The sequence below is a fragment of the Fundulus heteroclitus genome, unplaced genomic scaffold (assembly GCF_011125445.2).
Source record: "Fundulus heteroclitus isolate FHET01 unplaced genomic scaffold, MU-UCD_Fhet_4.1 scaffold_50, whole genome shotgun sequence".
Lineage (NCBI taxonomy): Eukaryota > Metazoa > Chordata > Actinopteri > Cyprinodontiformes > Fundulidae > Fundulus > Fundulus heteroclitus.
In genome coordinates this window covers 506,617-522,570 of record NW_023396923.1, presented here as the reverse complement: position 1 = coordinate 522,570, position 15,954 = coordinate 506,617, and the positions used below count along the sequence as shown (strand labels likewise).

At 38.0% G+C, this 15,954-nt stretch overlaps 1 protein-coding gene across 6 annotated transcripts in view; it reads left to right on the top strand.

The window, feature by feature from the left end:
• LOC105919271 (anoctamin-4) overlaps positions 1 to 15,954 on the top strand; it is a 170,306-nt gene that overhangs the window by 125,889 nt on the left and 28,463 nt on the right. For 3 of the 6 annotated variants that reach the window (XM_036132419.1, XM_036132416.1, XM_036132421.1), the window contains 6 exons: positions 99 to 181; positions 352 to 492; positions 7,123 to 7,287; positions 9,256 to 9,279; positions 12,727 to 12,763; positions 12,933 to 13,044. In XM_036132419.1, the coding sequence (XP_035988312.1) occupies positions 99 to 181; positions 352 to 492; positions 7,123 to 7,287; positions 9,256 to 9,279; positions 12,727 to 12,763; positions 12,933 to 13,044 (562 nt within the window). The remainder of the gene's footprint in view (positions 1 to 98; positions 182 to 351; positions 493 to 7,122; positions 7,288 to 9,255; positions 9,280 to 12,726; positions 12,764 to 12,932; positions 13,045 to 15,954) is intronic. The other 3 variants (XM_036132418.1, XM_036132417.1, XM_036132420.1) reach the window with 2 other exon arrangements.

Below are 15,954 nucleotides of genomic sequence, written 5' to 3'. Positions count from 1 at the left end.
ATTCAAATGTCCTTAGCTGCTGCACAATTGTGTATTCTTAAAAAAGAGCAGTATAATAAGATAAAAATAATATTAATGACAATACCTTTGTCTTCCAGCAACAGTCTTCCTTGAATTTTGGAAAAGACGAAGAGCTGTCCTGGCATACGACTGGGATCTTATTGACTGGGAGGAAGAAGAGGTAAGACATTTTATTCTTTTCTTTATTAATCCTTTTTACATTCTAATGTGAATAAAGCATTCTTCCTTTAGGAGGATAAGATTCTTTAATTGAGAAGACTAATATCTTTAACACCCTTATCTTGCTGTTGGTTACTGTAGTTTTTCCTCACCCTATGTTTTGCCATCCAGGATGAAATAAGACCCCAGTTTGAGGCCAAATACTCCAAGAAGGAAAGGATGAACCCCATATCTGGAAAGCCGGAGCCTTACCAGGCCTTTACTGAAAAATACAGTCGCCTCCTTGTCTCATCATCTGGAATATTCTTCATGGTGGGTTTCTAAGACAACAAATCACTGTGAATATGTCTTGAAGTTCTTAACTTTCCAGGTTGTTCATTTAAAGGTTTAAATATAAACTCTCAGTCACCTATTATGTATTTATTTATATTTTTAAATTTAGTTTCAGTTTCCCAAGATTAGGCTGATTTGGCATATAAAGCTAACCATTTGGCATTAAAGAAGTGTTGCTTCTTAAATTGCAAACATAATGCTAACGTCACAAGGTTGAAAGCCTCAAACACAAGCCAGAAGGAGGCTACTGGTGAGCACATTAAAGTACAGCAAAAAATATAAATATTTTAATTAACAGAAAGTAAATTCAGGGAGCCTCTACTCTAGTCAAGATATATTTTAAACAAATATTTCTCAATTCTTAGAAAATCTACATCTCCAGATGCACCTATTAGATGCCAGTAAAAACAGCTGCTATACTGATGCTGTGCCAGCAGGTGGCTGCAACTTCAGATCCTAATTGTGCCTAAAGCACTGATCTTTATTTATTCACTGGATTGGTGGTTGGCCCAAAAAACTAAAGTCACTGGCCGCCATCTTGCTGCTCCCTACTCTCCCAGAATCCCATAGGATTTGGCTGCAACAACAAGCAGTTTTCTGGCTGTGGGAAAACGTTTCACAGGTAATTTTACAGTCAGTGGATGTACTAACACTATCAACTACTAGGAAATTAGGTGCTGAAATATTTTACATGTTATTTGTATATACACACACACTAATATATATATATATATATATGTATATATATATATATATATATATATATATATATATATATATATATATATATATATATATATATATATATATATATATGGCCCACATGCAGACACAGACAGCAGCAAGAACAGTTAAGGCTCAACAAAGGGGAAAAGCACACGCTGTGTGCAACAGGTGAGGTCTGAACGTCAGAGCTGGAACGACTGTGGGGAGAAAGAGGATATGTTACGGAAGATCGAACCAGAGGGAAACTTTCCAGAAGTGGCGCCGCTTACCGTTTGGAAGGGGAGACCTGTCCGGGGGGAATGAGTGACGAAGGAACCCTGAGATTGTAACCCTCTGATGGAAGGTTGTGGCTGAGTGACAGGAGGGCTGGCAGATGTTATGCAGGCGGGGGGCCCGAACAGCACCAATGCGGACGGCAGGCAGGAGGAGCAGCTGGAAGAACTGGAGTGTGACTTTGACGAACCAGGTGAATCCAGGGAAGGGGTCTCATGTCCGGCTTGGTACCACCAAGGGAGTATGAAGGGAAGTGCCAGAGCAAAATCTGAGCGGCAGGGATTCGGATGACACAGGTGAGTAAATCCAAAACACGACAAAAACTGGAGGAGACAGGAGACAGGTTAGTAAAAAAACTGAGTTTCCAAAACTCATGGATACGAGGCACAGGTGACAGGTCAGAGGCCTAGGCATACAATGACTGGGTAACACTCTGGCGTCTTCCAACTGTCTGAGCACTCATTTTAAGCCAGAGATGAAGGTTCCATGATGATGATATATATATATATATATATATATATATATATATATATATATATATATATATATATATATATATATATATATATTAGGGCTGGGCAAGTTAACACGTTAATTTTGCGTTAATTCATTAGACTATTAACGGCGATATTTACTTTAACGCGGGTTAACGCCTGTTGCTCACATGCTTTTATTTTGTGAAGGTCTGTTACTGCGGTGTAGGGGTTTGAATCAGAACAGTAGGTGGCGATAATGCGCCAATAACCTCGCTGTCAGCCAAGCCTCGAATTCAAAGAGGAAGAAAGGTGCTGGCCGTAAAAAAACAAAGCCGACATGCGGAAGGCGGTGTTTCCCGCAGGAATTTGCTTAGGCGAGGCGGTGAGTTGAACAAGTTTTGTGCGGAGCGGAACGGGGTCTGCATCGACGCCGTCGGTGAAGTCGCTTCTCGTTTCAAAGTATCCATGTGTTTTTGCCTGTTTTTGCCTGCCATTCACTATATGCGCGCGAGAAAGCAACAACAAAAAAACGCGTGTTAACGTCAAATAAACGCAAGCAACGCAAGCATATCGAGTTAGCAAGCATTTCAGTTTCAAGTTCTTCCAGCATCGAATATGACTGAAACAAGTTAGTTGTAACCACTGCCAAGTTAAACTTTGGTATTGAACATAAAATGGTAATGCTGCTCCCTGCTGTTACCTCAGAAATTTCCTGTTTTTGGTAGATTTTTTCCCCATAAAGAGAATTCCCTGTCAGTGGCAATAAGCTTTAATTTATTATTATTGCTATTTTTTGTTTTACATGTTTAAGTTGAGCTTTACACTAAATATGTGTTACTGATAAGTGCTACAAATGTTACAACACTTTTGTTCACATGGCAGCAGAACATACACTACTTTTGAATTACTTCTTGGAGTTTGTAAATACAATGCGATTAATCATGATTAATCAGGCACATTATGCCATTAATCGCGATTAAATATTTTAATCGTTGCCCAGCCCTAATATGTATGTATATGTATATATATATATATATATATATATATATATATATATATATATATATATATATATATATATATATATATATACACACACACACACACACTACCGTTCAAAAGTTTGGGGTCACCCAAACAATTTTGTGTTTTCCATGAAAAGTCACACTTATCCACCACCATACGTTGTGAAATGAATAGAAAATAGAGTCAAGACATTGACAAGGTTAGAAATAATTATTTGTATTTGAAATAAGATTTTTTTTTTTATATCAAACTTTGCATTCGTCAAAGAATCCTCCATTTGCAGCTATTACAGCATTGCAGACCTTTGGCATTCTAGCTGTTAATTTGTTGAGGTAATCTGGAGAAATTGCACCCATCGCTTCCAGAAGCAGCTCCCACAAATTGGATTGGTTGGATGGGCACTTCCTGCGTACCGTACGGTCAGCTGCTCCCACAACAGCTCACTGGGGTTCAGATCTGGTGACTGCGCTGGCCACTCCATTACCGATAGAATAGCAGCTGCCTGCTTCTGCTCTAAATAGTTCTTGCACAATTTGGAGGTGTGTTCAGGGCAGTCAAACTTTTTTACAGTAGCAGGCCTCACCTTATGCCGGTGCCCGAGCCCCGAAGGGGAGAATTTTGAAAAATAGAGTCTCCCTGATGTATTTTGGAAGCTTTCAAGACAGGTGATTATTTAAAGAATAGAGTCAGAGTGCATGTTTTAAATTGAATAAAAAGCAAAAGTGAGTGATCAATTTTTCAAAAACAACCTTTGTTTTTTTTATTATTATATTTAAAAAAAATTTTTTACATGTTATCATCATGTTTTAACAAGGTTTTGAATAAATTAGCATAAAATTAGTTGAATTTGAATCACTAGCACCATATAAAACAGATCAGATTAGGTGAATATATGACAATTTACTAACTTCCGAGCGCGCAGTGAGACAACACGCCCAGTCTCGCACGCGCTCAGTTCCTTCTCTGCTCGCGCTCTCGACCTGCTCATTCCATGCTCAACACCAGCTGTGCTGTGCGCTCGCTTGGCTGTTTCTCCGCGAGCATCGCGCGATAAGAGTTTTTCAGAGTTGAGCTCGGATTGGTTCCTGCGCGCTCAACCAAAAGGCACAAATATCGCTCCATTATATAATCGGGGAAATGTAGGCGGCGGCAAGAGCTGCTATAGACGGCGATTTGCCACTGTTGACCGGCTACTTTTGACTGCCCTGTGTGTTTAGGGTCATTGTCCTGTTGTAGGATGAAATCGGCTCCAATCAAGCGCTGTCCACTGGGTATGGCATGGCGTTGCAAAATGGAGTGATAGCCTTCCTTATTCAGAATCTCTTTTACCCTGTACAAATCTCCCACCTTACCAGCACCAAAGCAACCCCAGACCATCACATTACCTCCACCATGCTTAACAGATGGCGTCAGGCATTCTTCCAGCATCTTTTCATTTGTTCTGCGTCTCACAAGCGTTCTTCTTTGTGATCCAAACACCTCAAACTTGGATTAATCCGTCCACAACACTTTTTTCCAGTCTTCCTCTGTCCAATGTCTGTGTTCTTTTGCCCATCTTAATCTTTTTCTTTTATTGGCCAGTCTCAGATATGGCTTTTTCTTTGCCACTCTGCCCTGAAACCCAGAATCCCAGAATCCCGCAGCCGCCTCTTCACTGTAGATGTTGACGCTGGTGTGTTGTGGGTACTATTTAATGAAGATGCCAGTTGGGGACCTGTGAGGCGTCTGTTTCTCAAACTAGAGAATGTACTTATCTTCTTGCTCAGTTGTGCAACGTGGCCTCCCATTTCTTTTTCTACTCTGGTTAGAGCCTGTTTGTGCTGTCCTCTGAAGGGAGTAGTTAAGAGTTAAGATAAGCTTTATTGATCTCACAGTGGAGAAATTCACTTGTCCCATCGGCTCAATAGTCAAAAGTCAGAAGAAGGTGTCAAAGTAGGTAAGTAGAATCAGTAAGATACAGTTATACAGCTATATACAATATACAATTCTGTACACTCCTATGTATAAATATGTTATTGCACATATGTTATTATACAGTTTATACAGGACTATTGCACAGGCTTATTGCACAGTTTATACAGTTTATACAGGATTATTGCACAGGCTTAATGCACGGATTATACACACCGTTGTAGGAAATCTTCAATTTCTTAGCAATTTCTCGCATGGAATAGCCTTCATTTCTAGGAACAAGAATAGACTGTCGAGTTTCAAATGAAAGTTCTCTTTTTCTGGCCATTTTGAGTGTTTAATTGACCCCACAAATGTGATGCTCTAGAAACTCAATCTGCTCAAAGGAAGGTCAGTTTTGTAGCTTCTGTAATGAGCTAAACTGTTTTCAGATGTGTGAACATGATTGCACAAGGGTTTTCTAATCATCAATTAGCCTTCTGAGCCAATAAGCAAACACATTGTACCATTAGAACACTGGAGTGATAGTTGCTGCAAATGGGCCTCTATACACCTATGTAGATATTGCACCAAAAACAGACATCTGCAGCTAGAATAGTCATTAACCACATTAGCAATGTATAGAGTGTATTCTTTAAAGTTAAGACTAGTTTAAAGTTATCTTCATTGAAAAGTACAGTGCTTTTCCTTAAAAAATCAGGACATTTCAATGTGACGCCAAACTTTTGAACAGTAGTATATATATATATATATATATATATATATATATATATATATATATATATATATATATATATATGTATATATATATATATATATGTATATATATATATGTGTGTTTGTGTGTGTGTGTGTGTGTGTGTGTGTGTGTATAAATAACATGCAAAGTTTTTCAGCACATGACTTTGTCAGTACTTGATAGTGTTAGTACATAACATAAAAGTATATGGCATTTGACATTTTAGAAGTCTTAGGCCCCCCTTGAACATGAGAAAGTCATCGTTGTTACTGGAGGAAAATAGGGAGTACCAATATGGCTGCTGGTGGCTTCACAGTGACGTGTACTACCAACGGCGAATCAGCATCCAGTGAATAAATAGAGATCAGTGTGCTATAGCAGTCTTAAACTAAAGATTAAGTTTTACTGGAAACCTTTTAGAATTTCATCTCAGTCATTAGCATTGCTGTCTTATATACAAGAAAAGACTGCATAAGAAACAGAGTCATTTCAGAGGATAAAGTGAGACTGATTTTGGAAACAAAAACATAAAGACTCCAACATTGCTGTGGTTTCTAGCACAGAAAGAACAGTATGTGAATATGGGTTTGCATATTCTGTAATATTCTACAGAAATCTTGTCTATAAACCTATACAAAGTATTTTTTTTTCATTCATGTATGAAAGGATTTCTTATAACCCTATTAAATCATGAACTACTACTACTACTCCTTCAACAGGAGTAAACCCCATACAAAATCTTAATTTTGCAAGATGATGTGTTAACATGGAGAGAAATAAATTTTTACCTGCTTGGGTGTATTTGGCTTTAAATATCTCTATATGATTGAATTGAATTGATTATATATTTCTGTCTACAAACTGGATCTCGTCATATAAAGTGTCTCGGGATGACATTTGTTGTGATTCGTTACATTGATTTATTGGTTTTGTATTTGTTATTAGCACAACAATTTGCAAAACTCTGTGTTTAGCGAACTGCAACCACTACCCCCTAAATTCAGGACTAACGTCATTTCTGGCCCTTAGCTCCGAGTCCAAACACAACATCATCACTGATTGGATGTGCAGGGTGTGCTGCGCAGGGTGTGCTGATTTGTGCCGGTCTGAGTAGGTGAGGTGGAAAGCTAGAGAAGAGTGGTACAGTGATTATAAAATTTAAGGACTTTTTATACAGTGATTATAAAAAGTCCTTAAATTTCACTGTTTTGGCTTGAATTCTTAGTTTTCCCCAAAAGATTAATTAAATTCTCCTTTTTCCTTTTCATGTGTATTGCCACGTCTCAAAAAAATGATAAATTGTCACTCCCCCCAGCTCAGGGAGCCAAATGGGCTGTTAAACTCTGGTAACAGTTTTAACAACTCACGAAAAACGGGTGAAAAATTGAGAGACGATGTATTTAAAAGCAAACAGTTTTTCTGTATATGGCATGGTTCTATGTTACTCTGATCTCCCAGATACTGGTGGTGATTGCTGCTGTGTTTGGCATCGTGATTTACCGTGTGATAACTGTCAGCACCTTCGCCGCATTCGGTTGGGCACTCATCAGGAACAACTCTCAGGTGGCAACTACAGGCACCGCCGTTTGCATCAACTTCTGTGTCATTATGTTGCTCAACGTGGTGAGTTGCTCATGCTCTAACTTTTGCAGCCTAGAAAGATGTTAATTTGATAAAAACCCTTTCTGTGTTAATGTACAGTTTCCTGCAAGAATATTTATATCAATTGAACCTTTGGGCAATTTTATCACATTAGAACAACTAACTCTGTATTATATTGGGATTTTTTGTAAAAATCTGAAAAGTGTGCAATAGATTCAGAAAGTGTATTGGGAATAGTGAGTCAACAGTTTATTTTTTTGTCAACGTTTTGCTATAATTAAGCTGTATGCGCTTATGTCTCTACCAGCTTTACACATCTGGAAACTGATTTTCTTTTGCCCATTTTTCTTTGCAATTCAGTTCAATCTTAGTCACACTGGAGGGAGAACATCTGTTAGCATCAATTTCAACATTTGCCCCAGATTCTGAATTGGATTTATTTCTGGACTTTGACTGGGCCATTCTACATCTGAATCCACATATACGTAAATCACCCCGAGGTAGTTCTAGCTGTGAGTTTAGGGTCTATAATGCTTTCTTCTAGGATATCCTGTATTAAGCTCTACTTATCTTTCCCCTGACTCCATGGGCCTGCTGAAGAAAATCATCCCCACAGCCTGATGCTTCAGATTAATGTGGCATGTGAAGGGTTTTTAAACATGCATAGTATTTGGCAAAGAGTTCAGTTTGGGTCTCCTCTCACTTGAACTCTTACTTGCACGTTTAGTGGTGGAAATTGTCGAATTTTACTTATTTTGTCTCTCTTCCATGGTTTCTGTGTGGTCTTAGAAAAGCATTAAATTATGTATCAACTTTAGGCAGTAGATAAAGTATATCCCCCAAATTACATTTAAATTAGCACCTTGCCATTGCTTTTACTAGACATTCTAATTTAATCAGATTGTTGTAATTTGGGTGTTAATACAGTGACAAATAGTGCACCCTTTTCTGTGAACCCTTAATAGAATTTTTCTCCTGGAACTGTCTTTGTGTGGTTTGTTTTGGGAATTAAAACCTTGTTTTATTTAAGGTCATTACTGAAGTTATAAGGCTAACTTATTAAGGTCTTTTCCCCTCATTTACGGAGGACTTCATAAAATCTAGTGGTCTTCAAAAAGGAATCAAAAAGTTCTAAATTTAACTAACCATCACACAGAGAATCCCCCTCTTCCTTAAGGGCCAGAATCGGTGAGCCCACTGGAGGGGGAGCTATTCCAGAATTACCATGGGTGTTTTGATTACAGGAATTTAATTACACCCTAAGTAACACCTCCACCCCCCGAAAATAAGGGGGCTTGAGTACAATTGCATAGCACACTTTTCAGGTTTTTATTTTATTTATTTATATATATATATATATATATATATATATATATATATATATATATATATATATATATATATATATATATATACTGATCAAAACAAATAAAGGGAACTCTGAAATAATATCCTAGATCGGAATTATTGAAATATTCTTAGTAAATATTTTACATAGTTGAATGTGATTTTAACAACAAAATCAATGGAAATCAATTTATTAACCCATGGAGGTCTGGATTTGGACCCACACTCAAAATTACATTGGAAAAACACACTACAGGTGGATCCAACTTTGATGTAATGTCCTTAAAGCAAGTCAAAATGAGGCTCAGTGGCATGTGTGGCCTCCACGTGCCTCTATGACCTCTCTACAATGCCTGGGTGTTGGTTGTAGACTCATGCTACCACTAGAGTGAAAGCACTGCCACTGCACTACAAAGTGACCAAAACATCAGCCAGAAAGCATAGGAACTGAGAATTGGTCTGTGGTCACCACTTGCAGAACCACTCCTTTATTGGGGGTGTCTTGCTAATTGCCTCTAGTTTCCATCTTTTGTTTGTTCCATTTGCAAAACAACATGTGAAATCAATCAGTGTAGCTTCATAAGTGGACAGTTTGATTTCACAGAAGTGTAATTGACTTGGAGTTACATTGTGTTGTTCAAGGAAGACTGTTGCTGGAAGACGAAGGTATTATTATTATTTTTTTTATTCTTATTATATTTCTCTTTTTTAGGAACACAATAAAGTGTTCCCTTTATTTTCTGAGTGGTATATATATATATATATATATATATATATATATATATATATATATATATATATATATATATTTATATTTGTGTGTGTGTGTGTGTGTGTGTGTGTGTGTGTGTGTGCATATTATATGTAGGACCAACTCCATATTTAAAAATAAATACATAAATAAATAAATGCTCGATAAATAAGCATACAATGAATTTCCACCAACAATAAAATAAACTAATAAATGTAAGTAGAAATTAAATTATACAGTGAGACATAAATGTATATATCTCTTTTAATTAGCTTCTTTATTTATTCGCCTTTGTAATAATTACCTTATTTATTTATTGTCCGTTATAATCCACAACTTTATTTATTAATTCCTTTTTTAAGTATTTATTTATGTGCATGTTATAATGTTTTTGTCGGTTTTATTCTTCCTTTGTATTTTTTTACCCTATTTTATTATTCAATGCTATTTATTTCTGCCTGTCCTTTTTACATTTCTGTATGCATTTCTGCCTCATGATGCAAATGAGGAGGGCTGTGTCTTAAGGGGTAACGTACATGGCTTTTCCCTGCACTAAAGCGTTTTTTAGTAATGTCAAACTCAGCAGGCAGACGTTCAGTGTCCGACCTCTTACAGGAAGCTGCTAATAGACTGGAAGAATTAGAACGCTGTGTGTTTGGGATCTAAAATGTTTTTCTCTGGTCCTTTGAAAATTTTTTTAACTTTTATTTTACTTTTATATAAACAGTTTCAAGTTCGAGACATCGGTAAAGTTAGAAAAATATTCACAGATTCGGCTTTTCCAGATCAATATCTCATCGGCGGATGATTTATTCTACAAAACCGACAACTCTCTGGAACCACAGCAAGGCAGGCAGTGAGCTACAACCGTAGTTTCCTCAAAATGAGTCTCCCACCGCGCTGGGAGAATTACATTGGACCCTATGCAGAGCTCGCTCCTCCGCAAATGCTTAGGGACCGTCTGCAAGTTGCAACACCAGAAAATAATCCAACCAAGGAAAGGTGGATTATTATCAAATTTATTTCACATGTATCTCATCTCTTGTCTGTCGTACCACATTTAAGTGATTGGAAAATAATCCTTTACTTTTTTTTTTGGAAGAATTTCCCAAAGCCTAAATGCCAAAAATATTCATTAAAGTCCCATTTGCTAGGTGTAGGATACAAAAGAAATTCATTAAAAATAACTGTTTGCTCTATAAATCAAATAGCTTTGGATAAAGGGCTTTCACTTTAATCTGATTTTATCATTTAGATAAGTAAGAGTTACACTTTCTCCTATTTTATTATTGTCAGGATGCAGCTTATAGGCTGCATGCTGAACCTCTCTCCCTCTCTCTCGTTCCTGCGCAGCCTGATCGGTTTCACCTGGCAGGCTGCAATTAACCCGCAACTGCTTCCACCTGTTTCCACCGCTTTATAAGACTCACCTCTTTCTGTTCCCGTCGCCGGTCCATAGCGTTCACTCCCGCTCAGTTCTCTGCCAGTATTCTTGTCAGCTCCGTTTTGTTACCGTCAGCCTGAAGACTCCTTTCAACCTGGTTTTTGTTACAGTCAGCCCATAGACTTTCCATCAGTTTGTTTTCCCCAGAACACGGCTCAGACGTTCAGCTCTCCTGTACACGGCTCTGATGTTCAGCTCTCCACTGCACGGCTCAGACGTTCTACTCTCCACTCCACGGCTCCAGAGTTCCTCCCGGTCAGTCTCTCCACACGCCTCCTGCCGGCCAGCTTCTACACCCTTCACCTCCGTCCGTTGAAAGACTCTGGTCTCATCATCCATCTTCCACACCATTCAATAAAACTCACTCATAAGAACTGACTCTGTGTGTGCGTGCTGTGTCCGGGTTCATCCCAGAAAAAATATCCTAACAATTATTAGAATAAGTATAAAATGAGCAATTACTACACTATAGATCATTGTTGTGCCACCAAACCCGTAAAACACATAGATAGCCTCACCTGTCTGCTACAAGTTTGGTGGCACTACAATGGGCAGAAGTCGACCCCTTAAGACACAGCCCCTCCTCATTTGCATAATGAGGCAGAAATGCTTACAGAAATAGAAACAGACAGGCAGAAATAAATAGCATCGAAGAAAAAAATTGGGTAAAAAAATACAAAGGAAGAATAAAACAGACAAAAATATTATAACATGCACATAAATAAATACTTAAAAAAATAACTATTTAATAAACAAAGTTGAAGATTATAACTAATAAATAAATAAGGTAATTATTACAAAGGCGAATATATAAATAGCTAATTAAAAGAGGTATATATATTTATGTCTCACTGTATAATTTAATTCCTACCTACATTTATTTGTTTATTATATTTTTATTTTTGGTGGCAATTAATTGTACGCTTATTTATTTATTGAGCATTTATTTATTTATGTATTTATTTTTAAATATGGTAGAGCTGGTCCTCCATATATATATATATATATATATATATATATATATATATATATATATATATATATATATATATATGCAGTACAGACCAAACGTTTGGACACACCTTCTCATTCAAAGAGTTTTCTTTATTTTCATGACTATGAAAATTGTAGATTCACACTGAAGGCATCAAAACTATCAGTTAACACATGTGGAATTATATACTTTACAAAAAAGTGTGAAACAACTGAAAATATGTCTTATATTCTAGGTTCTTCAAAGTAGCCACCTTTTGCTTTGATTACTGCTTCGCACACTCTTGGCATTCTCTTAATGAGCTCCAAGAGGTAGTCACCTGAAATGGTTTTCACTTCACAGGTGTCCCCTGTCAGGTTTAATAAGTGGGATTTCTTGCCTTTTAAATGGGGTTGGGACCATCAGTTGTGTTGTGCAGAAGTCAGGTGGATACACAGCTGATAGTCCAACTGAATAGACTGTTAGAATGTGTTAATTCACAGTTTTGATGCCTTCAGTGTTAATCTACAATTTTCATAGTCATGAAAATAAAGAAAACTCTTTGAATGAGAAGGTGTGTCCAAACCTTTGGTCTGTACTATATATATATATATATATATATATATACCGCTTAATCCCTCATGGGGTCGCGGAGGGTGCTGGTGCCTATCTCCAGCGTTCACTGGGCGAGAGGCGGGGTTCACCCTGGACAGGTCGCCAGTTTGTCGCAGGGCTATACATATATATATATATATATATATATATATATATATATATATATATATATATAGATAGATAGATAGATAGATAGATAGATAGATAGATAGATAGATAGATAGATAGATAGATAGAGATTAGGCATAATTGTATGTTAACAATTTTTAACTGCTTTACTTTAACTGCTTTACTTAAATTGTTTTAAAACAGTTTATATTTTTTTCACAGCTTTATGAAAAAGTTGCTCTTTTCCTCACTAATTTAGGTGAGTGCACTGCTTCTAAAGACTTTTCTTATCAATGAGGTTGTTGGTATATGAAAAAAACTGAAATCTATATAAAGTGCTTGCCACCTATGCATTTGGGAAAGAACTTGTGAAGTCCCAGACTTTATTATTGCTTCATCTTTTTTCTTCTTCTTGTGTGTGGCTACAGAGCAGCCAAGGACCGAGTCAGAGTGGGAGAACAGTTTTACCTTCAAGATGTTTCTTTTTCAGTTTGTCAATCTCAACAGCTCAACTTTCTACATCGCCTTCTTTCTGGGAAGGTGAGAAAATCGTCTACAAACTGCACCGCTTGGCGTCCGCTTAGGGGACTGGTGGCCCAGTGGTTAGAGCAGTGTGCTTGCGCTCTGAGAAGGTCGCAAGTACCCAGTTCAATCCCCACCGCCTGCACTCTTGTTCCCTGAGCAAGACTCTTAACCCCTGATTGCTCCCCAGGTGCCCCACAGTGGCAGCCACTGCTCCCCAATGGGGATGGGTTAAATGCAGAAGTGAATTTCTCAACATTGAATCTAGAGTTCTGTGTACATAAATCTTTGTGAAGGGCCCCCCTCCAAGTCTGCCTTACGTATCAAAGATTCTGTAGGACTTCATGTTGCAATACTAAGACTAAGACAGTAGTGCAACATTAGTCCCTCCCCTGGCCTCTACGGAGAAAGAATGACAGACATGAGCCTGCAGCTTTCAATAATACATTTGTTTATCCATCTGGAGAAAGCTGTCAATCAACAAGCAGGCTCACTAGCGTGCAGAATACAAAATGTCTGTTGTGCTTAAATCAGCAACACTGCGGCTCTGTCTACAAGGCAGAAGAAGGTAAGGGGAGCTAAGTGGCTAAAATATCCCTCTATCTCTACTCATTTAAGAAAAGATGAAGAATTTTTTTGTCCTTTTTTTCATTGGATCCTGGAACACACTTCATTGTTTGGCCTGAAGATGCTAATAGCCATTACCCGCTTCCTTGCTTTTACCCTTGCTGCGCATGCACAGTGCGTACTTCCGTTAAAATCATAAATAAACACGAAAGGCTTTATTTACTAACAAATTGATCAAAAACAAAGCACAAAACACCAAAATAACCAATAAACCAGTAGGACGTGAGAATGTTTCATAAAACCTTTGGATGCAACCAGAGTGAGCTACTAATGTATAAATTTAAAAGAAAAAGTGAAATAACATGGCTATGCACCTTTAAACAACTCAAAGCTGCATTGTTTAGACACTCAGCAGTCGGAGCCACCTCTCCTTGGCTAACCAGGGATTCTGAAATAAGCCGGGTCCGCTATCCTAGCCCAGTTCAACTAATGAACGAGGCAGGTCAATGGCTCTGAACTGAAAAGTCATTCTGGCTTTTCAGGATCAGACAAACCGCAAGTTTGCTTTCCTCTCCTCTTCTTTCCTCTTCGCGCCATTTGTTTTCATATGGTTTTCTGTCTTCCTGGGTCCTTTTGGCACATGTGCAGCAAGATGGGCTGATCCAATGTAGTGAAGACTGAAGGAGTCGGCCCTCGACACATAATTACAATAAGCATTCTAATGTCGTTTCAGCAAAAGGAATCAAGCAACATTTCTTGATTTTATGCAAAATACTTCTTCATCTGCAGTTTATTCTTCAGTTTCTTCCTATACACCTCCTTGCTGTCTCCGATCTTGACTTTGAGCTGCTTCTCTCGCTTCCTATAGGCTGGCTCTTTTTTCCTGTTCAACAGTTTCTTCAGGTTACTGGTAATCCAGAGTTTGTTATTAAGGAAGCATCTCACCGTTCTGGTGCAGATTATGCTGTCCATACAGAAGTTCATGTAGTCTGTCACACTTAGTCATGGCATTTATGTTCTCTCCATGTGGCTTGCAAAGAGAAATCCAAACGGTAGTTTCAAAACTACCCTGAAGGGCTTCTTCAGCTTCCTGTGACCACTTTCTCAAAGCCCCCCTCTGGGCTCACAGCCCAATAGGGGGTCTTGATTTGGAAATAGATGAATTCTTGACATTTGTGTAAAACAAATCCAATGTCTTGTTTTCTCTGGCAGAGCAGCTGACAAACTGTTGAAACGTTGGCAGTGTAACAGAGCATGAGGTGTGATTAAAATCACCTGATTAAAACTAGTCCATGCATTTGTTACTTCAAGGCTGGACTATTGTAATTCTTTACTATCAGGAACTCCACAAAATGCAGTTCAAAGCCTTCAGCTGATCCAAAATGCTGCAGCAAGAGTTCTGATGAAAATCAACCAGAGGGATCATATTTCTCCAATTTTAGCTTCCCTTCATTGGCTTCCTGTTAAATCAAGAATAGAATTTAAAATTCTCCTTCTAACGTATAAAGCCCTTAATAATCAAGCTCCATCATATATCAGAGCTCTGATTACCCCGTATGTTCCTAACAGAGCACTTCGCTCTCAGGCGAACATGACATCTCGAGGCACTTTACAAAGTCAAAATCAATCATATTATACAGATTTTGTGCAATTTGAGGCAATATTTTTTTTAATCAATACAGTACATGAAGAGTTCAATTTGTGATTTTTTTTTTTTTACTCAATATATCATAGTTGATTGTATATTGTAATTGGGTGTGTTTTGTGAGGAAAACATCACACCAATCACATATTAAATGATATTAACTGAGATGAAAATGAAAATATTTTTTTTTCTATGGGGTGCTATAACTTTTCCAGGGGGATCTGTAACGCCCCCTAGTGCCGCCACTGCTGGGAAATAACTGATAACTCCTTGTCACAGTGCACCTCACGATGTGGCATACATAAACAAATGGACAGTTATCTCGGGGAGCAAGTACATGTGGATAAACCTTGGAGTCTATGCTATTTCACAGTCTAATAGTGACACATCTACAACAGACAACATGTTGGGGGAGGGCCGCTCCTGCAGGGACGTGCCCTTGCTGATTTATATTTACACTGATGTTATGTTGAACCCACAGTCCGGGCTCTCTCTTCCTCATTTTACCTTTTCCTGTATCGTGACCACTATGAGAGCCCAGTACTGCACTGTGCCATTTCTCTGGCTTGTTTAGATTAAATGTGCTAAAGTATAGTTTCTGCTTCAAGAGTTGTCTTTTACTAAATAAGTCATTAATAAAACAAGACCACTTCTCCAGGGTAAAAGACTGGAAGGACCGCTGACAAGGGATGGTAATCTTGACAACTGGTTTTTCC